This window comes from Amyelois transitella, chromosome 8 (genome assembly GCF_032362555.1).
Source record: "Amyelois transitella isolate CPQ chromosome 8, ilAmyTran1.1, whole genome shotgun sequence".
NCBI lineage: Eukaryota > Metazoa > Arthropoda > Insecta > Lepidoptera > Pyralidae > Amyelois > Amyelois transitella.
The window spans coordinates 1,657,297-1,682,035 of record NC_083511.1 but is presented as its reverse complement, the minus strand read 5'-3'; the positions used below and the strand labels follow the sequence as shown (position 1 = coordinate 1,682,035).

General features: G+C 35.4%; 4 protein-coding genes across 6 annotated transcripts in view; 2 read left to right on the top strand and 2 right to left on the bottom strand.

Moving 5' to 3' along the window:
- The window catches only part of LOC106137343 (uncharacterized), a 77,734-nt gene extending 63,427 nt beyond the window's left edge, over positions 1 to 14,307 (top strand). The window contains exons 1-5 of one of the 2 annotated variants that reach the window (XM_013338155.2): positions 6,913 to 7,327; positions 8,216 to 8,318; positions 9,069 to 9,192; positions 9,384 to 9,896; positions 10,246 to 14,307. In XM_013338155.2, coding sequence (XP_013193609.1) covers positions 7,102 to 7,327; positions 8,216 to 8,318; positions 9,069 to 9,192; positions 9,384 to 9,896; positions 10,246 to 10,518 — 1,239 coding nt within the window. In that variant the 5' untranslated portion in view covers positions 6,913 to 7,101 and the 3' untranslated portion in view covers positions 10,519 to 14,307. Of the gene's footprint in view, positions 1 to 6,912; positions 7,328 to 8,215; positions 8,319 to 9,068; positions 9,193 to 9,383; positions 9,897 to 10,245 lie in introns of those variants that run through there. The other variant, XM_060945381.1, reaches the window with a different exon arrangement.
- A 415-nt stretch (positions 14,308 to 14,722) lies between these two features.
- Positions 14,723 to 15,653, bottom strand: LOC106137346 (cytochrome c oxidase assembly factor 5). The gene is made up of 3 exons (XM_013338157.2): positions 15,431 to 15,653; positions 15,174 to 15,269; positions 14,723 to 14,862 (listed from the first exon to the last, which is right to left on the bottom strand). Exons 1-3 carry the CDS (start codon positions 15,536 to 15,538, stop codon positions 14,821 to 14,823), a joined length of 246 nt encoding a protein of 81 aa, XP_013193611.1. The 5' UTR covers positions 15,539 to 15,653; the 3' UTR covers positions 14,723 to 14,820.
- Positions 15,654 to 15,839: 186 nt separating this feature from the next.
- On the top strand, positions 15,840 to 17,682 carry LOC106137344 (cysteine--tRNA ligase, mitochondrial). Its single transcript, XM_013338156.2, has one exon. It carries the CDS (start codon positions 16,002 to 16,004, stop codon positions 17,559 to 17,561), a length of 1,560 nt encoding a protein of 519 aa, XP_013193610.1. The 5' UTR covers positions 15,840 to 16,001; the 3' UTR covers positions 17,562 to 17,682.
- Positions 17,683 to 18,541: 859 nt separating this feature from the next.
- On the bottom strand, positions 18,542 to 24,316 carry LOC106137384 (transmembrane protein 39A). 2 transcript variants are annotated; one of them, XM_013338201.2, is made up of 8 exons: positions 23,954 to 24,316; positions 23,563 to 23,841; positions 23,173 to 23,312; positions 22,959 to 23,057; positions 22,216 to 22,438; positions 21,268 to 21,433; positions 20,460 to 20,605; positions 18,542 to 19,530 (listed from the first exon to the last, which is right to left on the bottom strand). In XM_013338201.2, the coding sequence occupies exons 1-8, from the start codon at positions 24,191 to 24,193 to the stop codon at positions 19,282 to 19,284; spliced, it is 1,542 nt and encodes a 513-aa protein (XP_013193655.1). In that variant the 5' UTR covers positions 24,194 to 24,316; the 3' UTR covers positions 18,542 to 19,281. The 2 variants fall into 2 exon arrangements, with proteins under 2 accessions (XP_013193655.1, XP_060801363.1); XM_060945380.1 differs by lacking the exon at positions 20,460 to 20,605.
- Between the last annotated feature and the right edge of the window lie 423 nt (positions 24,317 to 24,739).

Genomic DNA, 24,739 nt, shown 5'->3' with positions numbered 1-24,739 from the left:
ATATACTGTTAAAAATAATCGTGCCAGAGTCGGCAGCCGGACCGCGTAGGTAGATGAAAGTCACAACACAACAAACTGAAAATCTTGGCAAACGTCATTTCAAGTTCACGAATCTTACCTTCAATAAATTGTTTTCTCAGATAATAGAATATACGTAATATACTAGTTTTTACTCGCAGTTTGACCCGGCCGAAATTCGCGACCCACAAAAGCAAGGAGGTTTTTGCAAATCCCATCCACTATCGTTTTTAACAGGATAAAAGAAACTCTATAACTTTCTCCAGATTCTTAAATATATACACGCGAAATTTCATTAGGATTTGTTCAATAGATAAGGCGTGAAGAGTACAACAGTCTTACTCTTTTTATTCTAGATGGCGTTGAATTCATCGCTTTTTTGTAAAAGTTAGTCACTGACAAAGCACACTCAAGAACGTTGACAAGGTATATATCGTATCTTCTCTTCTTTTGTATATTTTCAGTAAACCACGAAGATATAGTAAGAGTATTCGAGTAGTAAGGACCAGTCATGCTTATCAACGTCCGGACATGCCCCGGCAAGCTCTCCTAATCCCTATTAATTGTAGTTCCTATCTGACCAGTTATCAGAAACGGCCAGTAGGCAATAATGTTAACTGATGCACATTACACATATCTGTCAGGCACGGCTTTGGTAAGGCTAATGAGCTGGACAACAAAAGCGTATGGTGGATTAGTGACATGTTATTATTTATATATAAAAAATGTATGCACGTAAAATGTACAATGGATGGACTTAATGCCACGAGCCATTCTTCCGTCGTGGTTACGTGTAAATTTTTAACATAACTTTAAATTCTTAACGTTTAATACTTAAATGTATTATATATAACTAAATACAATGCGAAAGTTTTAAATCAGTTTAATTCTAAGGTGTGCAAACAAACAATAAGTTCCGTTATTCGAAGGGTGCAAGGGAATTGACAAGAAAATTATATTTTTTTCCTGTATCTATTATTATCTGGAGTGGTCCAGGCAATAGTGAGTTAAATATATGTATATTTTAGCTTCCGTCTGCCGCTTTAGACCACATCTCATCAAGGTAAGCAAACTTCAAGCAGATTGAGGTTCAATCCAAACAAACAAAAAAAAACAAAATTGTGTAAAGTATATATTCCATTTGTTACTAAACCTCTAAATACCAGGATTTGACATTTGTTTCTCACACAAAGTTGCCAGTGTAAGGCACATTTTATAGAGCACTTTAGGTCGAATAAAGATTAATGTCCGTATTTATTTTTATTACATGTCTATGTGTCGTTTTATGAGTGTATAAATCTGTTAAAGGACTTTATTAGATACCTACCATAATCAGCTAATTCATTCGTATAGTCACGACTATGTCCCTTGGGGGGTAGACAGAGCCAACAGCCTTGAAGAGACTGATAGGCCATGTTCGGCTCTTTGGCTTTATGATAGAATTGAGATTCAAATAGTGATAGGTTGCTGTAGCCCAAGAAACCCAAGTTTATAAGCCTATCTCTTACGATATCCATGGTAAATGAGATGGAGCGGCCCTATTATTTTTTTATGTTGGTGCCGGGAACCACACGGCACCTCGGCATACTCATACGGCGTAATCAGCTTAACTAAATATAAAACCACAAAATTACGTGACCATTTTTCAGCTATAAAAAGATAATTATTAATAACAATGATCATTGCAATCTTTATTAATTGTCACGTAATTATTCTTACAAGTTTTAGTAGATATTGGTTTGATTTTAACGCGTTAACTTAACGCGCTGTTAAATTTTTCCGCTTCACTAAAGATACCTTCTTTTTCTATAATGATAGTAGCAATATACATACCTATTGTACCATCCTATAAGTGAGGTGAGGGTAAGCCTTGACTGGTAAATTATATGTATATCTGCTTGTAATATAATAAACACTAGTAAATGTTTATGATAAACATTTTTAAAGGTATTATTAAATATGGATTCTGTTTATATAAGTTAGTGAGCTAGTTACAAAATGTACTTACCTTCTTAATGCTCTAATTAAATTATTGCCTAAAAATCGACCTTTCATGATACACGCACTTTTACCCTAGGTTCTAGATAAATTGTGACCAAAAGTACCTACATATGTAGTTCACAAAATATAGTAATACATACATACATAAAATCACACCTCTTTCCCGGAGGGATAGGCAGAGACTACCTCTTTCCACTTGCCACGATCTCTGCATACTTCCTTCGCTTCATCCACATTCATAACTCTCTTCATGCAAGCTCGGCGGTTTCGGGTACTTTTGACCTGACCCTTTACCAGTAATACACCAAAAAAATTACAGAAATTCTCCTTACTATTTAGACACAGTACAATAAAGAACTACAGAGAATTTGATTTTTGTCCATGTTACAGAAAATAAGACTCATTCACAATACTCGTACTGATATTCTGAGTTAAGTCTGAATTTTAATCACTCCTAAACGATCATCGAACTCAACGTTTTCAGTTATCTCATTCACAAATAGATTTTTAAGTGCTCCGCAGAACTTGAGGGATGTTAATAAACCTTAGTGCACTTCCGTCGTCAGCTGGAGAAACAGTGTTTAACGTCGAGACGGTTACTTTGTTTAAAGGGCCATTTATGCATTAAGTCCGCCAAATGTGCTATACATTTGTATTTTGTACAGTTTTTAATAAGAAAATGTTAGTAATGTACCGTGTGGTTCGCGGCACAAATATAATAAAGATAAGTATCATTCCATCTCTTTCTCATTGATGTCGTAAAAAGCCTAAGGGATAGGCTTATAAACTTGGGATTCTTCATTTAGGCGACGGGCTAGCAACCTGTCACTATTTGAATCTCAATTCTATCATTAGGCCAAACAGTTGACCGTGGCCTTTCAGTTTTTCAAGACTGTTTGCTCTGAGTACCTCGCAAGGGATATAGACGTGACTGTATGTATGTATATATGTATGAAAATAAATAACTAAATGAATAAATGATATGGTTCGTATTGATGCCCATATAAACATTTATCGAGCGTCGGTGTAGCACGATACGCGCGACGCCTGTATTATCGCGCGAAAAACTATCGTTGTCTCGTTCCACGTCATAATAAAAAGCGAAACAGCGATAGTTTTTCGCGCGATATAAACGGCGTCGTGCGTACCACGTAACGAGGCAAGACCATGGTCAAAGCGTACATACTCCTGGCCTTCTTCAGAGTTAAGGATATAATGGACACTAAAATCAGGAGGAAGAAGACCTATTATAAAGATAACATACAAAAAATATATACATTCAATAGTTAAAATTAGTTTTAATATCAACTCTAGATATGATAATGTAATATGCCTAGATTAATTTTATTCCTTTTCATTTTACTCGTACCCTCTTTTGCTGGTTTGGATCCAAATTTCAGACGTTGTATATCCAAATCTGGATCAAATTCATAGGATATACTGCTTCTTTTATCACCACGTCCAATATCTGGTTGATTCTTAGCATATTTCCTCAGTAATATGTGTATCAACAGTTGTAGATATAGAATTTTCTTCCGTACTTGGTTCAACATCTTCATAAATCACTTCATAAGACAAATGGTCTTGAGATAATGCGTTGATTAAATGAAGTGTCATTAGAAAAACTGTACCTGAGAAGAATAAAGACAGACAATACAATTACTAATTATTAACAAAAAAAAGGGGTAATTTGTTAATATATTCACAATGCAAAAGGAAACAATATCATCAAACAGCGGTTTTATGATGAAATAGTTTGAGATCGTCTAGATTTACAAGAAACGTCTATCATTGATCAAGGTATGCTTATCATGGTCAAAGTCTTTCCCCGGGCCCGGCCCCAGGCTCGAGCTCGGCTCCAGAATGGTGAGGATGCAACCGGGACTTAAGCCAGAAGAAAGAAGAAGCCTATCATTGATCAAATACTTCCTTTAAGCAGTACCTTCTACGTACCCGTAACTTATGGTATTTTTTCTGATGTCGTCTGACACAAAGGGAGACATGTATGGAAGCAAGAAAGACACACGATACCCCTTTTCTTAAAAACATCTCTTGTCTCCTCAGCTCTTCACTAAGATAGAAACAAAGCCTTAGTCTACATTCTTTCTAAAACTGCGTTGTGGATAAAGCTAGCCTGAGAAATCTTATTTCGAATTGTCTAAATCTTTTCACTAACCTTTCAAAAACATGGCCGCAACTCAACTGGCACTAATTCCTACTTAAAGCGAACCAAATTGTTAGTGTATGTATTATAGAAGCCAGGATTTTTGTGTTCAATTGATGGTAACAGTAATTGAGTTTACTGTGAATGGTTACCGTGATTAAAGAAAAAGTGAAGAAAATAACTTTAAAAAAGTGTGTGGGTGCCTTGATACAAAATTAATCTTTAAACAAAATTAGCTTAGTCTAGCCTGATTTATCACTTGTGTTTTAATATCTTTTATTAAGTTAATTTAAATATGTTTGTTCGTTGTAAAGTTAACCAGTTGAGAGTCTGGTGTCGGTTAGGTTAGTTTTGAATATGCAATTTCAAATGAGCTAAAATTCGTTTTTATTGCCTTAATTAAAAATTTTAATAATGGTCATTAATGTTAAAATGGTCTTTATACACAAGACGAAACGTATTACCTTGTAAAAAAAATTAAATCTTCGCGTCGACTAAATTCGTAATATTCCATTTAGATGCTTTGAATTATTTTTATCAGCGATGAGCTAGTAACCTGTCACATACCTAAATCTCTTTTCCATCACTGATATATCTCCGACTGGCTCTAAATGTAAGCATCTTTTAAGTCCGATGGCTCTATTTTCCTGCCACGTAGGCTATGAAAACGATATAAGCCCCGTTAGTCCCGTATGAGACGCTTCGAGGCCGACGCCAGCAATAGACGAAAGTTTACCGTTTGAAATATCAACCATTGATGCAGAAATCGATGAGACTATATTGAATATTTCATTACCAAGAATCGTGCATTCAACAAGTGATATTGGCCTAGTTGTACATGCGATATAGAATTCCAAGAAACTGTCTCCGATACTAATAAGTGCTTTAAATAATTTAATAATAGCTTTCCCGTGAGTGCGAAGTTGGTCGCAGACAAGTACGAATCATTCTTTCTCTTTCATTATATAGAAAGTCTAAAAATGTTGGAAAGAGAGAAAGAGGGCTTAGATCAACGAACGTATCTTGATAAAATAGGATACATTCTGGTGAACGGTCAGGTCTGGTTAGGTTAGGTCTGGTACTCTAAATCAATATGGTATAGTAAGCTCTAAATCAATATATAATAAGCTTAGATGAAAAGTTTGATAAATATAGATGAAACTTCGATGATCGATCGTGGCAAGTGGAAAAATGTAGTTTCTGCCTACCTTCCTAGTAAGAAGTTTTATTACCCGTCAAAATCTTAAATGATAGATGTATTTTAGGTTGAAAGTAGATATTTGGTACTGCAGATTCTAGGAAAAATAAAAACAAGTGAGTCTTCGGATTAAGATCGTCGAGAACGTTCATCGATTATTTTTTAAAATAACTAACATCAATAAAAATAAAATTTCATTATTTCAACTTCTCTAGGGCATGCAAATAAATTACAGTAAACAACTATTGTTCAAACATTTTTATTATTAGACTTTTAATAAAATGTAAAACTCCTCATCTCAGGACAATTATACATATAATAGGATAAAAAAATACAACTTGTGTATTTTAAAGAGGATAAAATATTACGAACTTGAATTGAATAAAATTTGCACTAAACCCGATTTTTTTCTTAAGTCCCGAAATATAGATTTCAGGCGATATTTTGGTCTTCTCTTACTCAACATTCCCGGTTTCTTCCCAAATTTTCTTTGAAAACAAGTTTCTCCTGAACACGGTGTAAATTTGTAGATTGGTCGTGGTTCGTAATTTTCTCTGGATAATGAAATTAACATTAAGAGAGTTTCATCGTCTTGGTCTCTTTGAGATTTCAAGCCAAAATCACTTTCATAACCAAAATCATCGTTATAATTAAGTTCATTATCACTTTCATACCTAAAGTCATCATTAAAGTTTTGACCAATAAACTTTTTGTAATCGCCGTCGTTTGGATTTATATCATAATTACTTTTATAACCAAAGTCATCGTTAGACGATTGACCATAATCATTTTCAAAGCCAAAGTCATCGTTTTTATCTAAAGATGTATAGGAAAAGTGCAGTTTACTTGTGCTGATATCTTGAACCGCCAAAAGAAAAAATAAACCTGGGAAAGATAAAATTTTAGTTAGCAATTTTCTTTAAATACTTATCCAATTAAGAAGCTGTGTAATAACAAATTCTATAGAATGAAACAAAGCTGCATCCTTTCTATGTATACTATAGGAGGATTAAAACACCTTCCATCTGTCTACATGAAAATACTTTCTTTCCACATATTAAAAAAAAATCTTGACTTTTTCAACTTACCTCTCCAAATCATTTCAAGCGAGTGTAACAAAGCCAATCAGCGCCGAATTTATTAACACTTCATACCGTGTAATTGAATAAGTCAAGAGCATTATTGAACATGGTATAATGGGTTTTAATCGAACAATTTACCACCGAGATTGAAATGAGAGAAACTAAATTGGAAAAGGGCAACATTACGATGTAATAAATCAAACATTATGCTTATAAGTATATACCCATGTATGTATAGGTCGGTATTTGATAACATAGATACCTACTGGCGTGTTAAATATGCAATTGTGCATATCTTTTGACATTTAAGGACTAAACTTATCTACCAGTTAATTCACTCAATCACGAAAGATCAAAATCTATGTTATCAAGAAGTCTATACTCAACGAAGTCACGTCGCATTTGTTGACTGTTACCATATACCACTATTTTCAGTCCTAGTTAAACTATTTACTGAAACAACAACCAAAACAAACCTACTAAAATTCTGTTGTTGGAACGGGACGGGAAATATCTGAATATAGCAGGGCTTAGCATCTTGGCTGGCAGTAGCTAATTACCAGACACAACATTAGAGCAGGACCAACTAATAGGGATTTGTAAAGTGTAAGTGGGACACAAGGTGGCAAGCTTCCAAGATGAATTTGATGTTTCGGAAGAACTTCAGCGGGGAAAAGAGTATGGGGTCGAGCGGGGGTGGGGGGAAGGCGCGGGGGGCGCTGGGCGCAGGAAGGAATGCCAAACGTCGCGACCGAGAGCGGTACTCATTCATGGAGGAGAACCACTATACCACTAAGACTCTGAAAACCCACCTGTTCCTATCAGCTGCGCCGCGCAGCAGCGCGCAATACAACGACGGATCAGGTAAGTGTATTGTTTGGTCTCGTAAATGCGCTGCCGCAACGATTAATTATATTTTGGCGTGAAGATGGTGTATTGAGGACATGCAAGTCCTGTTTTGGGATTTTCCTCCACGAAGTTCAGGGATTTCTTTGTGAATTTAGTTGTACCTACTTCGTAAGGCCGAGGGTCGAGAAACTCGAGATGCTGAAGACGAGTGTTTATTGATAACGGCGGCATTACAAAATTATATAAAGCTGTAAATCTAAAAAAATAACTGTATTACTAAATTATACCTAACCTTAATTTTATAAGTTTTGTCTAGTTTAAACGGCAACGCGACGTGAAAAATTCTAAAAATACTAGATGACGGACAGTTTATGCGTCGGTGTATTTGATTGGACACGCATTACCAGGTAAAGTTATTACGAGACGTCGTGTCAGACAGACAGACAGAACTGGTGCACGTCGGTTCTAAAATTTGGCTCTATTCCTTGACTATTTCTGCATAACTGATATTGCAATAGCTGCGTGTTTTGAACTATGCCAGTTGTAAGACTATTAATGATTGAACCTAAGAAAATTATAACATATAAAAAGAAAAAAATATTTTTTTCGAATGTGTAATACATACATAGTCTGCCCTAAAAACGCACTGTCTAGTCATGTCTAGAACGCTAAAAATAACGATATCATTTTCTTTACTGTTATTTTCCTATGCAGAATCCTGTGGCAGAATCCAAGGGCATAGGCTCACAATTTTTTATCAGTAATTTTTTAATTTTTTTATTGGACATTACAATTATAGGATTCTAATGACACTGCCGAAGTCTCTGTTCTCAAAACAAAAATCAATCCGTTCACGAGATCGCTCACTTCACTTTTGTATAATTGGATTTCTTTTTTTTCCAGAAAGATGCGGTCCAGTGATAGGCGGCGGCACGGGGCCCGAGCCGGAGCCCCCGCAGCCCCTCGTCACCAGGGAGCCCTCCGTCTCTCTCATGAGATGGGACAGGTATGATTATATTTACTTGATACCTCGCAGATCCATAACAAAGCTACTTCAGCATTAGGTAATACAATAAAAATTATCGTTATTGCCCTTAACAAAATTAAATATTATGTATGTAGTAAAACATAAGAAATATGTTGAGCAAAGGCTTACTAATCGCGCACGTAGGTAGGAACCTTTTAGATAATATCGAACCACTCGGGGTGGGTCCGGTATTCTACTCTGACCTCTTAGGATCTGAGGTGGTGGAGCGGCTTCAAGAAAGGCAACGCAAGAAATCCGACAAATCCGATCCGATCATCATCCGATTCAGACATCCAATCATCATCCGATTCAGACATCCGATTATTATATATATACAAAACAAGGTTCCGCGATGGCATTTCTATGCGAGGCGTAAAGTGTATCGTCACCCTCCCCTAGAATGGGAGCTGGATAAAAGAGAGAATGTCAAAAAGGGCGCCCTGTCAAATATTGGTGTCAAACATGATGCGTGACATTATAATACCAAATGTAGGTATTTAATGTGTGTGTTTCAAATTAAGGACGTCCTGGTAAAGGGTCAGGTCAAAAGTACCCGAAACCGCCGAGCTTGCATGAAGAGAGTTATGAATGTGGATGAAGCGAAGGAAGTATGCATAGATCGTGGCAAGTGGAAAGTGGTAGTCTCTGCCTATCCCTTCGGGAAAGAGGCGTGATTTTATGTATATATGTATTTAATGTATAATGACAAATTATGTTGATCTTTTTCAGGCCCCCTACGACCACAGGCCACGAGCGCAGGCGCACGGAACCGGTCTCGCTGGCGACTCTAGAAAGAGACTGCTTCGTCATTCCCGCGCATGCTCTTGATCGTTTTTTGCCAGATGGTGTTCCGGTACGTATCTTGACAAATGTTTATTAAAATAGAATATAAACAAATAAAAAAGAAAAATTTAAGAACTTAGTATGAATTTCGAACAGGAAGAATCCACATGTGTTCAAATTCATTTGATGGATTAATTTTTTATTCCTCCATGTCTGTGATTCTAGGATGATTTCCATTAATAATTTCTCTTCTATTTCCAGCTTCCCGTGCCGCCGCCGACTCCCGAGAAGGGTCAAACAACGAAAAACCTCCACAATTCCCTCAGCATCCTCGAAGTCGCCGACCCAAAACTCTGCATCCTCGCTCATTTGATGAGCCCCCTGGAGCCAATAGAACCAATACTCGAATCACCGCTGGCCAAACCTTTGATCAAACAGAAATTAGCTGCTGGCGAACTATTAAATGACGTGGCTCAAGCAAATACGGCAGTAGGCGGGATGCTACTGGCGAACATGGAGAGGAACGCAGAATTTCCATTCATATCATACTATGTGATAAACACGACGCAGTCTGATCCTTTACTCTTCTACAATAACATGAGAAGTGCTTCCTTGACCAAGTTTGACCCTAAGGCGATGAGGTACTCGGCTGCTCATACGTTGGATTTATACAGTGAAGTCGCAATGATATGCAGACCTCCGTTCAATGATTTAGCTGGGGGGCCGAAGAAATCCCACACGCCTACAACAGGATTTATTATTAGTGTATATAAGGTACATTCTATTCCTTTACAACGCTATTTGACTACATGCTCGATGGTCTTAGATACTGAATCAAACTAAAAAAGAATAATTGACCATTCCACTGATGGAAGGCACGCTGCCCTATTCCGTAACCACTTATTAAATACTTATGTGATTACGGGTTGTTATGTTTATCGTACGTAACAGCCATTTATCAAGTTTTCTTTTAAAATTTTTTGTACGTACTTGTTTGGAGAAACATACAAATAAAACAAGAATTACTAGATTGTTGAATAAGGTCACAAAAACATTCCAGTAAATAAAATAAAGCCAGAAATCTTTTAAAACTCGGTCACGAACCTTAACATTTTGCTTCCAGGTCTTCGAAGGAGACGACGGGGAACGGTTCGAGAGGAATTGGCTGTACTGGACCGGAGCCAGGATGCTATACCGACATCTCCCTCACTCAGTAGGGATGCGAAAGATCGCGCTTCACAAATCAGTCGCGCAACACGGCGACAAAATGTACCTGCTGGTCTGCGAGTGTGCCAACTTGTTGGACAACTTGTCCGGCGCCGCCATGTTGATTACAGCGCTCAGAGCGAGGTTATGTGGTTACACGGGGCTTTATAGGCCCATTCAGACTTTCTAGTAGAAGGAAGGCCTGAAAGGCCGAGTTTGTGTTGTCCTGTAGGACATTTGATCTCGTGATGGTTAAGGTACTTCCACTGAAGATTTTCAGAGACTTCTTGTAATTTGTATTGGTAAAATTTACAGGTTGGAACAGTGTTAAGCCATTACTAGTAAGAACGTAGTTTTTAGATCTCTGCTGTTACTATCTATGAAGAAATCCGGACAAACGTACAGTCTTAACCACGCCAAGTTGCACTGTATTCGAAGACGCTATAAATACCCATATCTTAACAAACTAATTTAGATGAATTCAAAATTGGTATAATAACAGTAACATGCTACCAATAAATTTGTACGAACGATTTCAGGCAAGAACTTACATATATGTCAATTGATGTTTGCGAAGAGCATAACACTGTTCCTAAATATAAGGCAGATATTACATGATGACTGATGACGTTGGGAAATAATATTACATTTCCTGCATCATATTTACACCTGACTTCTGCAACCTTTTCAAGTCATAAAAATTATCATCATGTGATATTTGTCTCAGTCTTGAACTCATTAAGCAACATTTTCCACGATACTATTTGACTTTAAATCTATTATTTTCAAACGAAAGAAACAGACGCTATTTTTGGCCTTTAAGGTAACGAATTACAATAATGTTCAAGATAATGTATCTACCTATTTTAACTAAAATTTGAAATTTGCTAAACTATTAAAGTATGTAAAGATACCCACTTCTTACGTTCATGAAAAACTTGCGATTATCAAAAACATCTTTGAAAACGTTTAACGTTAGCAAATTTTACTTTAACTAGTTAAAATGTTGCGTAAAGAATGTGAGACTGTTACATTTCTTTCATACAAAAAATGTTACTATCAGGATGTTTGTAATCAGTTGGTCATTGGACAGCACATGTTGTGAACATAATGGACCAAAGTATTAATATAAATCGTTAAGGACAGTATGATTGTACTTGTGAGTCGAAGACGTGTTCTATTCCTACCGAAAGTGTGAGACGATAGATATTTGAAGATATATTTTCAACATTTTATAATCACTAAAACGCTTTAGCTCTAAAATCTTTGTATTCCTAAATTACTTATATAGCTTTTACCACAAAATTTTTCCCTATCTGTCGGAGTAGGTATTATCAAAGGTAATAAAATTGAAAGGGTTTATACACATTTAAAGTCGCCGACATGGCAAAAAAATGTAAAACCTATTACTTACTTTGGAAATTAAAGCGAAACAGTGTCTTTTTTTAAATTTCGCCCTGCCCATCGCGGGCTATCTTAATTTTTTTTATGCAACGACTTTCAGAATGTTTTGAATATAGTTAAGCATAAACCCGTTATTTTTTTGTGTACTTTTTACTTTTACCTATCACATATATTTGGGTTTAAATTAAATTACCTCATTTGCTGTCGTTTTTATAAGTATTAATTTAATGAAAGAATTTTAATTTGACTCTATAGCACTATTAAAAATAATTTTATTATGTACTTTTATGTCACAAAATGTTGATTCACACTAGATATGTAACTTCCGACAGATGCGACAATTCTAATGAAATTAAATATATTAAATACCTACTTAAAAATAAATCAAATACAATGCCCCAGTAATTAACCTCAGACGGTGAAAGATTAATTTCGTCTTTGTAAATCTAGATTTTCAATCTTGTCGTCCATGCTTGTCGTATATTCTTTATTTAAAAAGAAAAGCGTTTCAGCAAAATCGCCGTTTTCAAAAATAGAAATTTAGAATAAGTCTTCCAAAAGTGTTTAAGTACAAAAAAAAAATATTTGCACGTTACTACAATACAAGTAAAATTAAATCCAGAACTCATTGTAGCGGTTTATAGTAATCACTTATAGATTTCGTTTCGTACATATCTAATATACATATCAGTACATACTACTAACTTCAAAGAAATGACCTACTTGTTCAAAATATAAAATGAATGTTTAAAAAAAAACTTAACGTGAAATTGAAAAATTACGCTGCTTGCTTTAATTTTACCTTCATTATTAAAGTCTCCAATTATTAAATTCGGTCTAAATATCCTCCTACCTACTTAAGAAGTAAATTATTTAGCTATTGCTGGGGATTTACGTGTTCAATTATACTTATTCACTGTCAATGGGGCATTGAAATTAAATAAAATTAAATCATTTCTGTGACAATATCTGTTTTAGATCATTATGGTATTATAACGACCAATCCAATTGCCTATAAACGATGTGATCGAAACAGTTGCGCACACAAATATTTAGGCTTTGAAACAATATACTTAATAGACATGCTTTTTAATGATGAAATAGATATAACTATAAGACCTGATTTATTTAAGTTCAAATATTTTAAAGGATATGGATAAATTTCAATAAATAAAGTCTAACTATATAAATTAAAAATACCATCATCACCTGTTCACTTACTTTAAAAAAGTTTGTATTTAAATAAATCAGTCCGTAAACTTACGAATATCAATCAATAGAAGTGCCATAAATATTAAAACAAAAAGCTGTCGCCTATTTATAATTAATAATTATAATAGTATAATAACACATTGTAACTATAATATTTTTATCAAATTCGTAAGCAAATAATTATTGAATAAACAGCGATAGAAGATTATTCTAAATTAGTTCTAATATGTACTTTTGTATATGATAATTATTTTTTGTGTTACTTATAGATATTATTGTTTATTTGTTCTTATTCTAAATGGTTAATTAAAAATAGTAATGGTTTACTTAGAGATTAAAATTATATAGTATGAAAACAAATATATTTTTGGCATCGTTTTAAGTCGTCTTAATTTTATTTACAAGTTTTAAACCAAATAAAATTAAATATAAGTTAATATTTTTATTTACTAAAAATTCATACTTTAATGATGTCATTGAATTTTAAATCATTCTATGAGTAGGTAAATATATTTGTTTTACGCACAACACTATCACGGATATTATTTTGCAGGTGGTGCTAATCCTAGTCAATTTGTAGTTAGAAATAAAGCTTACAAATATAATGAATGTGGAAGATTGAATCCCAGTTGCTTTAGTTTTATGTAGTATTTTAAAATAGTGAAATAGTCAAATAGGGTTTTCTTAAAATTGCCAATTCCTACCGTCAATTTAAAAAGTAGTCAAAAGAGTTTTTGCGAAATTTCGTTCTCATTTACATTTGTAAATTGATTACTTACAAAAAAATTGGGCCTAATTCTTTATAATTCCCTCAGGAGGTTTTTTTTAATTTATGTTCAAATTGGATGACTTCTGTCATAACAGTGTCCCATTCTTACAACAGGTTTAAGATACTGATGATCAACTTTTTTAATAAATACGAAATGAAATTTGCTGAGACATAAAATTGTGAGATTACTTTTCGAAGTCTTTTTTCACTAGGTACGTACATAAATATAATTTTTATTAGATTCGAACTCGAATGTCGATGCATGTTAAAATTTGGAAAGGTACTGTTCAAAAAGTCGTGTTATATGTATAAAAGTGAGATAAATATGTTATTTAGAGTTACAAATAAAGGAAACTATAAAATTACTCAAACACGAAACTAGGTGACGGTTGTCTGATATTGTTTTATTTTTTACTGAATAAGTAAAAAATACACAATACTCATTTACTTTCAAATATTGAGTATGTAAATAAAGGGATATCTACAATCTTTTTAAATTTTATTTAAATACAATCTATTTAGTAATATAAAAATTGTTACATTTTATTAAAAAAAATAGTTTTATTGCTTGGCTTGAAAAGCTAGTTTGCAAAATGGAGATGTTCTTATTATAGATTACTATAGAATACATAATTGAATTTCAATTATTTTTATATTAAATTGAAAAATGTAATGTGAGATTTTATTTCACTCTCTACAGGGTTTTTCCCGTCTTATTTTTTCTTTAAATAACAAAACCAGCTTTTGCCTGAAGATTCATTCACATACATATATTTTTATTGCAATCCTACAGTATTAGTGCCATTTTTTAAGAGGATTTTCTTTTTAAAACTCCTTGTTCCCTTATATATTATTACATACATACATAAAATCACACCTTTTTCCCGGATAGGTAGGCAGAGAGTTGCCACAATCTCTGCATACCTATAAATAATATATATATAAAATAAATAAGATATATATATCTTATTTTTTGAGGATTCTTCAAAAGAGGTCCAGTTGAAAAGCATTCTTATCAAAACAATTAACTTTATTAAACAAAACATTTGTATTGACTTGACATTATTATAATTAACATAACTATTACTCTAATAAAATCACAGGCATTCAGTAACCGCGGTGCCCTCTGAATCTCCTTCTGTTGTCCAACTGAAATATAATTGAAACAAATAATAGGCACAGTGACTATTGTTTCTCTTTTGTGTCACTACAATTAAACAATTGCTAAAATAATTGAATCAATAAACAAAAAACTGTTTGAAATATAACGATGTACATAACACATTATTTGGGCGGGTACAAAACGGCTGCAATACTTTGCATGTGATTTCTTAATGAAAGTCAATAATTATTTTTTTGAACAGAATCTAAATACAAAAATTCAGTCACTTCATACCAAGATTTGGCACCTAACATTTGAGAGGTATAAAATAAATTGTTGATAAAATAATGTGACTTACCAATGAACGTTTGCATTCAAAAAAGAGGCGCCGTAGTTGAATACATTCATCAGGTACTGACCCCTCTCTTAGGCAGTCTCTTGGTGTTTTCTTGTCCTAAAAAGTAATAACACAGCCATTAAAGAATTGCTCAACCATTCAAATAAATAATTTGTTTGTTTTGCTATGATGGTAAAAAGTAAAGAGTGACTCGTGTAAAGAGTGAGTGAATTTCATGACTATAATTGTACTAACGTATTTTCAAAAATAAAATTAACCTTTTTACAGCAATCACTACTCAATAAACACATCTTGAGATCAGCTCTAATGGTAGCGCAGGAGGATTTATCTTCGAGACCGACTTCGTCGGGCCCGTATGTAATCATTTTTGTCTTTTATTCTTATTATATTTTAATAAAGTAAAATAAGAATAATCTTTCGAAAAATTGGAGTACATAAACAACGAAGAAAATAAAATTTATTTGACTAAAGACAATGATAAGAACTTATAGTTTTGACATTGACGTTTATGATTAGTTTTCGTACATTGCGGCAAAGACGAGCCGAATTAGATCCAAATTCAACTAGCTTTAAGAGTGTTATTGGCGATCAATCAGGACGTAAGCGGCAGGACGGTCTTTAGCTGTCCAATATAAAACATATAATATGTCAATGTCAAAAGACAGCTGATGTTTTTACTGTAAAGTAAAATAGACTGTAAATAAAAATGTTTTTATTTTTTTTGTGACCGTCGTGCTTAGAGTATCTACATAATATAAATAATTTGTCGTGTCGTATTCGTATGTCTTCTCCTTCATCAGTATCAGTTTTTGACTTGTATTGTTTGCTATGCACGTAGTTCTGTATGTAAAAATCAAAATGAGATTGCTACCAATATTCAGTAGAAAACTGTCTCACGTTTGTAGTTTAAAGCCATACAAGGAGACGAAATGGCTAATGCCAAATGGGAACCCCACGGGTATCTATATTTACAACTGCGTCGCCGATCAGCGCGTTCCTGTAATTCTGAGTGACCCTCACGTAGCTACGTGGTACTCCTGTGGCCCTACGGTGTACGATTCTGCACATATAGGCCATGCAAGCTGCTATGTTAAACTGGATATTGTTCAAAGAATCCTCAAATCTTTCTTCAATATAAAACTTGTCACTGCTATGGGAGTCACTGATATTGATGATAAGATAATAAAAAAGGGCCAAGAAACTAAAACCAATTTCAGAGCGATAGCAAAACAATACGAGCATGAATTTTGGACAGATTTGGCCAGCCTCAATGTGGAAAAACCAATGATTATTACTAGGGTGTCTGAACATATTAGTTGTATTGAACATTTTGTACAAAAGATAATAGATTCTGATATGGCTTATGTAGCTGGCGATGGATCTGTTTATTTTGATACAAGTAAATTCCCTGCATATGGTAAATTGCAGAAAATGCAAGATTCAGGTGAGCCAAGCAGTAGTGATAAACGAAACAAAATGGATTTTGCCATTTGGAAAGGTGAAAAACCTGGGGAGCCAAGTTGGGAAGTCTCGTGGGGCAAAGGCAGACCTGGATGGCATATTGAATGCTCAGCAATGGTGAGCAAGGTTTTTGGCTGTCAATTGGATTTTCATGCTGGTGGCATCGACCTACAATTCCCGCACCATGAAAATGAGGAAGCTCAATCTTGCGCATTTCATAACACTAAGCAATGGGCTAACTATTGGATACATGTCGGCCATTTACATGTCTCGGGTGACATAAAAATGTCAAAATCACTGAAGAATACAATATCAATAGCAGAATTGTTAAATTCATACAGTGCAGACACATTTCGTATGGCGTGTCTAATGTCAAACTACAGATATCCAATAGAGTACAATGAAAAGGTAATGAGAACAGCTGAAGATGTCCTCAAGAAATTCAAATTCTTTTTAAAAGATGCCGAAGTTTATGTTAACAGTACTGCATTTGAAAGTGGTGACTACAAGGACAAATTATTGAAAGATTTGCAGAAAATTGAAGAAGATAACTTGGAAGCCTTAAAAGCAGATTTCGACACTGCAACATGTATTAGTAACCTGCAAAATTTGATACAGAATACGAATAAACTTATGAAAATGGATACAAATGGGTACTATCCGGTACCTGTGTTACTGATTGCTGATTATGTTACAAACGTTCTTATGAAATTCGGACTAACATTGAAGCAATCTTCAGAAGATACTGTATCAAATTCATTGATTGACACTTTGGTTGAATTCCGGCAAGTGGTCAGGCAGAATGCTTTATGTAGAAAGGACAAGGAATTACTAAGTGCATGTGACGTCGTTAGAGATAAAATGAAGTCAAACAAAGTTCAAATCAATGATAGTAATAAAGGGCCTTCATGGGTATTTGTAAAGTGATTGTTGAAACTTTTATTTGTGTATAAACAATGTATATTTTGTATTTATAATCAATAGATTAAATATGGTTATGTATATATATTTTGTTATAAAAAAGACGGTAAATCTAACTATTTTATTTTAGTTCAATCTGCACCTACTAATTTAAAACAATACTTATGACTAACGAGTTTACACAGTGAATCCACTGAACGCAATTAATTGAAGTTTTAAGTTGATAACGATCGGGATTTTTTGTACCAAATTACAGCACAGAAAAGGTCAGGTCAAGAGTACCTAAATTGGTAAACTTGCAAGAAGAAAGCAATGAATGTCATTGAAACAAAAGAAGTATGCAGTAATTGTGGAAAGATTGTTTCTGCATATCTAACCCTTTGGAAAAAGGTGTGATCAATGATCATAAATAACAAGCTGGTATAAGTTCCCCTGTTAACAGTGTCATGTTGATCAAAAGGACAGATAGTCGCCTAATCGTCCGATTTACGAATGATGATAAAACATTTATCTTTCTTCTCTGTAGGATTATCCGAAAAATTATAAAATTATACGACGTGCGTTATAAATACATAGATACATACCATTACGTTACGCCTGTCTCCCATAGGTGTAGGTAAACAGAGACAATGGATTTCCACTAGCTACGATCCTTACAGACCTCTCTCATTATTCTTTTTATGCATATTCGACGATTACGGATACTCCTAACACGTTCCTTTATTAAGCCATTCGAAATCTGGTCTTGAAAAGTTCGATGAGGCCGGCCCTGTCCCATTTTTTTATAAGCTTTTATAATGTTTGTTATTTTACCACTAGCTGTTATTACATCCGTAAGTTCGTTCATAACCACGATCAAGCGGATAAGCTGCTGCATATGATTATACAGCACTTCGTAACTTATTTGACTTCATCTACATTCACGCAAACTCTTTGATTTAGGGCTCTTGACCATCTTGTTGAAGGAAGTTAATAAAAGTCATAAATATGGCAAGTTAATGATATAATTGTTCAAGATTTCGGTAGTTAATGGATTTACACAAAAAATTGACTTACACTCGTTTGTTAACTCATAGACCACTGTTTTTTTTAAAGAAATGACTTTAATTACTTCAGTCTTATACAATTTCACAATGTTATTAGTTAAGAAATTAGCTTTTTTGTTCGATTTTTTTTAATAAATATACGCGCGATTCCTAAACAACTTAAGTACAAAATAAATAATTATTTTTTCATAGTTTTACTTGAAGAAATAAATAAAAATAAACGATAATAACGACTTCACTCTAAACATTAATTAAATAAATTAACAATTAAAGGAAATTTTGGCGCGGTTTGTACTTTTACGTAAAAAAATAAATAAATTGATGACAGGCATATTAAATTTTGATTACAACATTGGTTCGATAGTCAGGATGCATCATAGAATTCGAAATAATATAAGAGTATAGAAGCGGCAAGTTATAGTAGAATTAGATGTGACAGAAATAACTGTCACGTTCTATTTTCAACTAGTTTCTCAATTCTGACATTTATTTGACAACTTTTTAACTGCACTGAAATCGTCAGCAGTGCGAGATGTCACATCACACATCATTCGTATAATTTATGGTACAATATGTCACTTCTATAATCTTATTATATGTCGATTTTTAATGTCTCAATATTCCTAAGGGTATATAAAGAAAACATCGTAATGCGACTGAACAAAAAAGAACAATTTGACTTAATTTAATCCCGGTATAGGTCCGTTCTTGTCTTGTATTATATTTTCCGCTCTATACACTTTCCAAGCTATCAGATAATCGCGCATCATCTTGAATAACGTGTAATAGTTCATGAATAGTAACATAATTATGGAAATAAAGTTGTGCCACGTTATAGAGCTGAATAGTAGGCACAGTTGTAACACTATGAGAGATAATTGCAGACATAATAACACGCACAGCAGCACTGATGGGTTTATAAACACCATCTGAAACAAAAAAAAATTGTTAAAAACTTCATTCTCTATAGCACTTGTGATTAGAGCCATATTTTGCAGGTAGATGTAATCTTTGAGGAAACATCTATGTACTGAAGCGGCTGAGATGATGTGTTGTTTATTCACGCGGTTATATTTTCATATAAATTAAATTAGTGAATACAGCAATGTGACTTGGAAAGTTGGAAGGGATAAGGAATCTCCTGTGAGAAGGTTAGATCTAAGAGCACCCAAAAGCGAGCTTGCATGAAATTTTATGATCTCTTAGTCAATCAACAGTCCATAGCAACCGTAACTAAGGAGAATTATGTAAGCTTTGGCATATTTAGCTGCAGAACTATGTCAGTTGGCTTTGCTCTTTAATATTTAATTACAGCCCAACATGTCTTTACAGCAATTTCAAAATTGTCGGTTCCGTCTGCCCTGCAAAGGATATGGACATTTCGCCCGAGCAGGCCAGATATTTCGTTGGCGAGATATGTCCCATAATTTATCCAAAAATAAACCACACGGAAAACGTACATACGTTTTCCGTGTGGTTCTCACCACTTAAGAATAGGACCACTCCATATCTTACCCATGGAAGTCGATGAAAAGGCAACCAAGGGCAAGGCTAATAATGTTGAAATCCTTCTTGTAGGCGATAGGCTAGCAACATGTCACTACTGAATCTCAATTTGTTTTCCGTGTGGTTCTCACCACTTAAGAATAGGACCACTCCATATCTTACCCATGGAAGTCGATGAAAAGGCAACCAAGGGCAAGGCTAATAATGTTGAAATCCTTCTTGTAGGCGATAGGCTAGCAACATGTCACTACTGAATCTCAATTTAATTAATAAACTATATGTACGGCTAAACGAGGTTTTTTCAAGACTGTCTGCCCCGTAAGAAATACAGAGGTGGTAGTGAGACACTGACGTGGAACCTGGCGTGGTGCTTGCAGCCCGGCGTGGCGGCCACGGCGGGCGCGCGCGCCGCGAACCGCGCCGCGCCCGCCTGCGCGCGCGCGCCGCCGCGCCACAGCCGCGCGCCCGACCACGCCGCAGCCGCGCCCGCGCCGCCCTCTGCGGGGATACATTGTAGTGTAGCATCGTAATGGCGGCCGGCTGTCACACTATTGCTGAGAGTGTGTGCGTGAGACGTGTATTGTATACTGTACAGATTATACGGTGTAGTGTATATATTGTACCTACAGTCGGCATACTTTTGGTACTTCATTTTGTCTCTTCTTTATTTATTTATTTATATATTTATATAATGTGCCTAGCTCAGAAAAAGACTTATTTACACATGGCCGAGGTAAGAATTGAAACTGTGCATCCATGCCCATCACACATTTTAATCTGGCACCTTAGCGGTTTGAACCCGTCTCTACCAGTCAGGTTGCAGTTACAACTCACATACATACACATGGTCACGTCTATATCCCTTGCGGGGTAGACAGAGCCAACAGTCTTGAAAAGACTGAATGGCCACGTTCAGCTATTTGGCTTAATGATAGAATTGAGATTCAAATAGTGACAGGTTGCTAGCCCATCGCCTAAAAGTAGAATCCCAAGTTTATAAGCGTACCCCTTAGTCGCCTTTTACGACATCCATGGGAAAGAGATGGAGTGGTCCTATTATTTTTTGTATTTGTGCCGGGAACCACACGGCACTAATAATATAGAATTGAGAGAGATATTAGAACTCACCTCTTGGGGGGCGGGGGTAAACCAGGACTCACCTGTACAGTTAGTCTCCAGCTGCCACCTGCCCAGGTGCAGGGCGCTGCGATGTGCGACATCGCAATGCGCGGCCGAGAGCAACTGACTCGCGTAGCGGCCGAACAGACCGACCCACACGAATACAGTCTGCTGGGACGACGCGTACACATCGTAGTAGAGGTACGACTGGAAACATACATTTTTTTATATATGTTTATATTTGCGATCAGTGCATCCACTTTTAGCAAATGTGTTTTAGGCTCTTGACATTAGAGTGTATCCCCCAGTGAGGATATCTACTCATTCCGATTTATAGGATGTCTTTCCTCTTTAATCGCTTTGTATCTGTAGCTGCGGTTTGTGAGTTGCTGTGCAAGTATGTTTGGGTGCTTTACGAGCCTCTCCCGGTACCTCAGGCCGACATTTAGGAGTTCTTCCTTTATTGTAGTAATTTCCAGGTGTTCATGGATTTCTGCGTTCGTAACATACCAGGGCACGCCACTGATGTTTCTGAGTAATTTATTTTGCACTCTTTGCAGGCATGAGATATTGGAGTCAGAAGCACTACCCCACAGTTGTAGTCCATAAGTCCAGATTGGTTTGAGAATTGTTTTATACACTAGGAGTTTGTTGTCTACTGATAATGGAAACATACATACAAACAAAAGTGAACTCTGCTACTGGATAGAACAGTTAATAATAATGTAATCGTGCCGTGTGGTTCACCAATAAAAAAAAGAATAGGACTACTCCTCGTCTTTCCCGTGGATGTCGTAAAAGACGACTAAGATATAGGCTTAGACTTAGGGTTTTTTTTTTGGCGATGGACTAGCAACCTGTCACTGTTTGAATCTCAATTCTATCATCAAGACAAACAGCTAAACATGGCCTTTGTCTTTTTAACTGTTGGCTCTGTCTACCCCGCAAGCGATATAAACGTGATTATATGTGTGTATGTTTTAACTTACCTGTGCAAAACAGCACGGTATAAAACTAGAATAATACGCTCCCACTATGGAATTGAAGAGTATTTTCTTGACTCTCAGATTGAAGTCCTGCCTAAGGACCTCCACTTCCGCTCGGACCTGTTGGGGGTCGTGGCTGCAGCAGTGCATCGGTGGAGTCTCGGAATTGTTCAGCTCGAGGAATGGGCCCGATTGGAAGCCGAACAGTAGGAAGTAGATAACGACTCTGGAATGAGGGAAGTCGTCATGTATATTTTTATTGATATGGTATATGTATAATTGTATGACAAATTAGAATGAAAAATTTAAAGATCTAATTTGGACTCACATCAATCATTTTGCTAATATAACCATATGCTTTTACTACATATAACCTTTTACACTGAAAGATCTCAGAAAGTTTTTGCCTTACTTCAGCTCCCGTAGCATAGCTCGCGCGTTATTATCGCGTGAAAAACTATTGCTGTCCCGTTTCACGTCATAGTAAAAAGCGAAACAGCGATAGTTTGTCGCGCGACAAAAGTGGTGTCGTGAAAAATGTGGAAATTGATCACCCAGGTGACCAAAGTGGAGTAAACCAAAAAATCCATGATATCAAGGCTAGTTAGGTAGTCAAAGACTAGGCTAGAAAAAAGGATTTATTTGTTTACCTAATAAAATCATAAATTTGGAAGGCACATTGTGATCTTTAATGTGTCCATCATAATAAGTATATCAAAGGCTTTACTAAATAAATAAATACTCACGGATAACACAAGAAGAAAATTTTCAATATTGGGTACTTGAGCACCATGAAGTACGTGCACCATGCCAGAGCACCCAATACCACGCCCAAAATAAACATTCTGTAATATGAACATTTTATAAACTTGAAATTTCGTTCAGTTAATCAAATCAAAAATGAATATAGGTTTTAAAATAGAAAATGTTTATTATCCTAATTCTGAAGTTAAATACTACCTGGCTGCTATAGTGGCATGTGGCATGAGTTTCGGTGCTAGGAAGTACTTCAAAACAGCCAATGTCACACACAGAAGGAATCTTCTGCATATAATTGTCACTATAAAAGCGACTAAGTGAGGGTCGATCAGGTAGAAGTTCTGAAATTTTAAAATACATTAATCAGAGTCCATTATGGTCAAATACTAATCATAACTAAATAAATTCTTCTTATGTAGATATTTAGTTGTGATTTTTATGATTTTTTTAAGTAATTTCTATTTATACCAAAAGAAAGTGATGTTCTAGCTCAAACTTTATACAAATGTTAATGAATAACCTAAATCTATATTTAGAGAATTTTACATTCAATAGTTAATTAAATTATACCTACTTTATAAAGACACTCACCATTGCCTGATTAGTATGAGAATGTGGCAACCACCAAGCGGTTCTATACAGATTAAGGAATTGCAATCCCGTTGCTATTAATGTGAAAACAAAAGTCATAGTTTCAAACAACAAAGGCCCATCATGGGGTATGAATGGGAACGGGATGTGTTTTGGTGGCATAGGGCCATCAGCTAACTTAACATCTGTAGTGGGTGCAGGCGTGGGCGCTGGCGGGACCCGAGTCCGCCCGACGCGTTTGCCTGAACTATTCACATCTTCTTCAGCCGGTAATGATGCCTGAAAAAAATATTTTGACATACAATAATATATATATGGAATTCCACTCAACAAGGACCCAGTTCCCAGGAATAATTGGACAATTTTGCGCCGAACGATTCCAGAATCTTACCCGTTTAGTCACAGAGCTCTTCTTGGAACCCGGAGCCACCATTTTAGTGGCAATTGGCGGTAGAGGCCGTTTAACAAGCGGATCTTTAATGATCTTTCGTCTCCTGGACACAGCAGTCGATGAAGTGCCGCTCACTTGCGAATTTGCCCACCGCCTGGCCAGAAGTATGGTCAAGCAGCCAACGACGGCCGGCAAGAAGAACACGACAAAAGAGCCACTTTCATTTTCCGTACAACTCATCACTCACATGTTAAAATGGTTTATGAAGTGCTACAATAATATTATCGCTTTAATTCTATCAGATTTCTGTATGAAAGTCTGAAACCAACCCACACGAAAAGCAAAGCAATCAACTTTAGCTCATGTAAAATAAACTGTCAACTTGACATTGACATTGACTCTCGCTTCATTTACATTTTTTTTTATACAGACAAGTAAAGAATATCAAAATACATTAGATATGTATAGTATATCTAATCAAAATGTTATTGACTCTAGGTTCATGCCTAAGTATAGACTCAGAGAAGATTTCACTGGGCTAGTATATTCGAGACTGGGTGTATAAAAGCCATTAATAGATCAATGTTGCAAAATATCATGCACAATAATAAGAAGTCGAACTATAAATATATGAAAATAATATAATAGTACCTATTAGTAAGTACAATAATAGCAATAAAGAGTCTATGTGGACATCTTAAATTCTCACACACAACCAGCATATCAAAATCTCAGCACATAATCTTAACCGCAATATAAGAGATTACACGGATTGGGGCATAAAAA

Excerpts from the sequence above, each read along its gene's own strand:
- LOC106137346 (XM_013338157.2), bottom strand. The coding sequence starts at position 15,538 with ATGATTACATACGGGCCCGACGAAGTCGGTCTCGAAGATAAATCCTCC. Across the intron at positions 15,270-15,430 it reads GTAGTGATTGCTGTAAAAAG|GACAAGAAAACACCAAGAGA; the intron begins GTTAATTTTATT and ends ATTACTTTTTAG. Across the intron at positions 14,863-15,173 it reads TTGAATGCAAACGTTCATTG|TTGGACAACAGAAGGAGATT; the intron begins GTAAGTCACATT and ends ATTATATTTCAG.
- LOC106137344 (XM_013338156.2), top strand. The coding sequence starts at position 16,002 with ATGCACGTAGTTCTGTATGTAAAAATCAAAATGAGATTGCTACCAATA.
- LOC106137384 (XM_013338201.2), bottom strand. The coding sequence starts at position 24,193 with ATGAGTTGTACGGAAAATGAAAGTGGCTCTTTTGTCGTGTTCTTCTTG. Across the intron at positions 21,434-22,215 it reads TACCGTGCTGTTTTGCACAG|TCGTACCTCTACTACGATGT; the intron begins GTAAGTTAAAAC and ends GTATGTTTCCAG. Across the intron at positions 19,531-20,459 it reads AGCACCACGCCAGGTTCCAC|ATGGTGTTTATAAACCCATC; the intron begins GTCAGTGTCTCA and ends TTTTTGTTTCAG.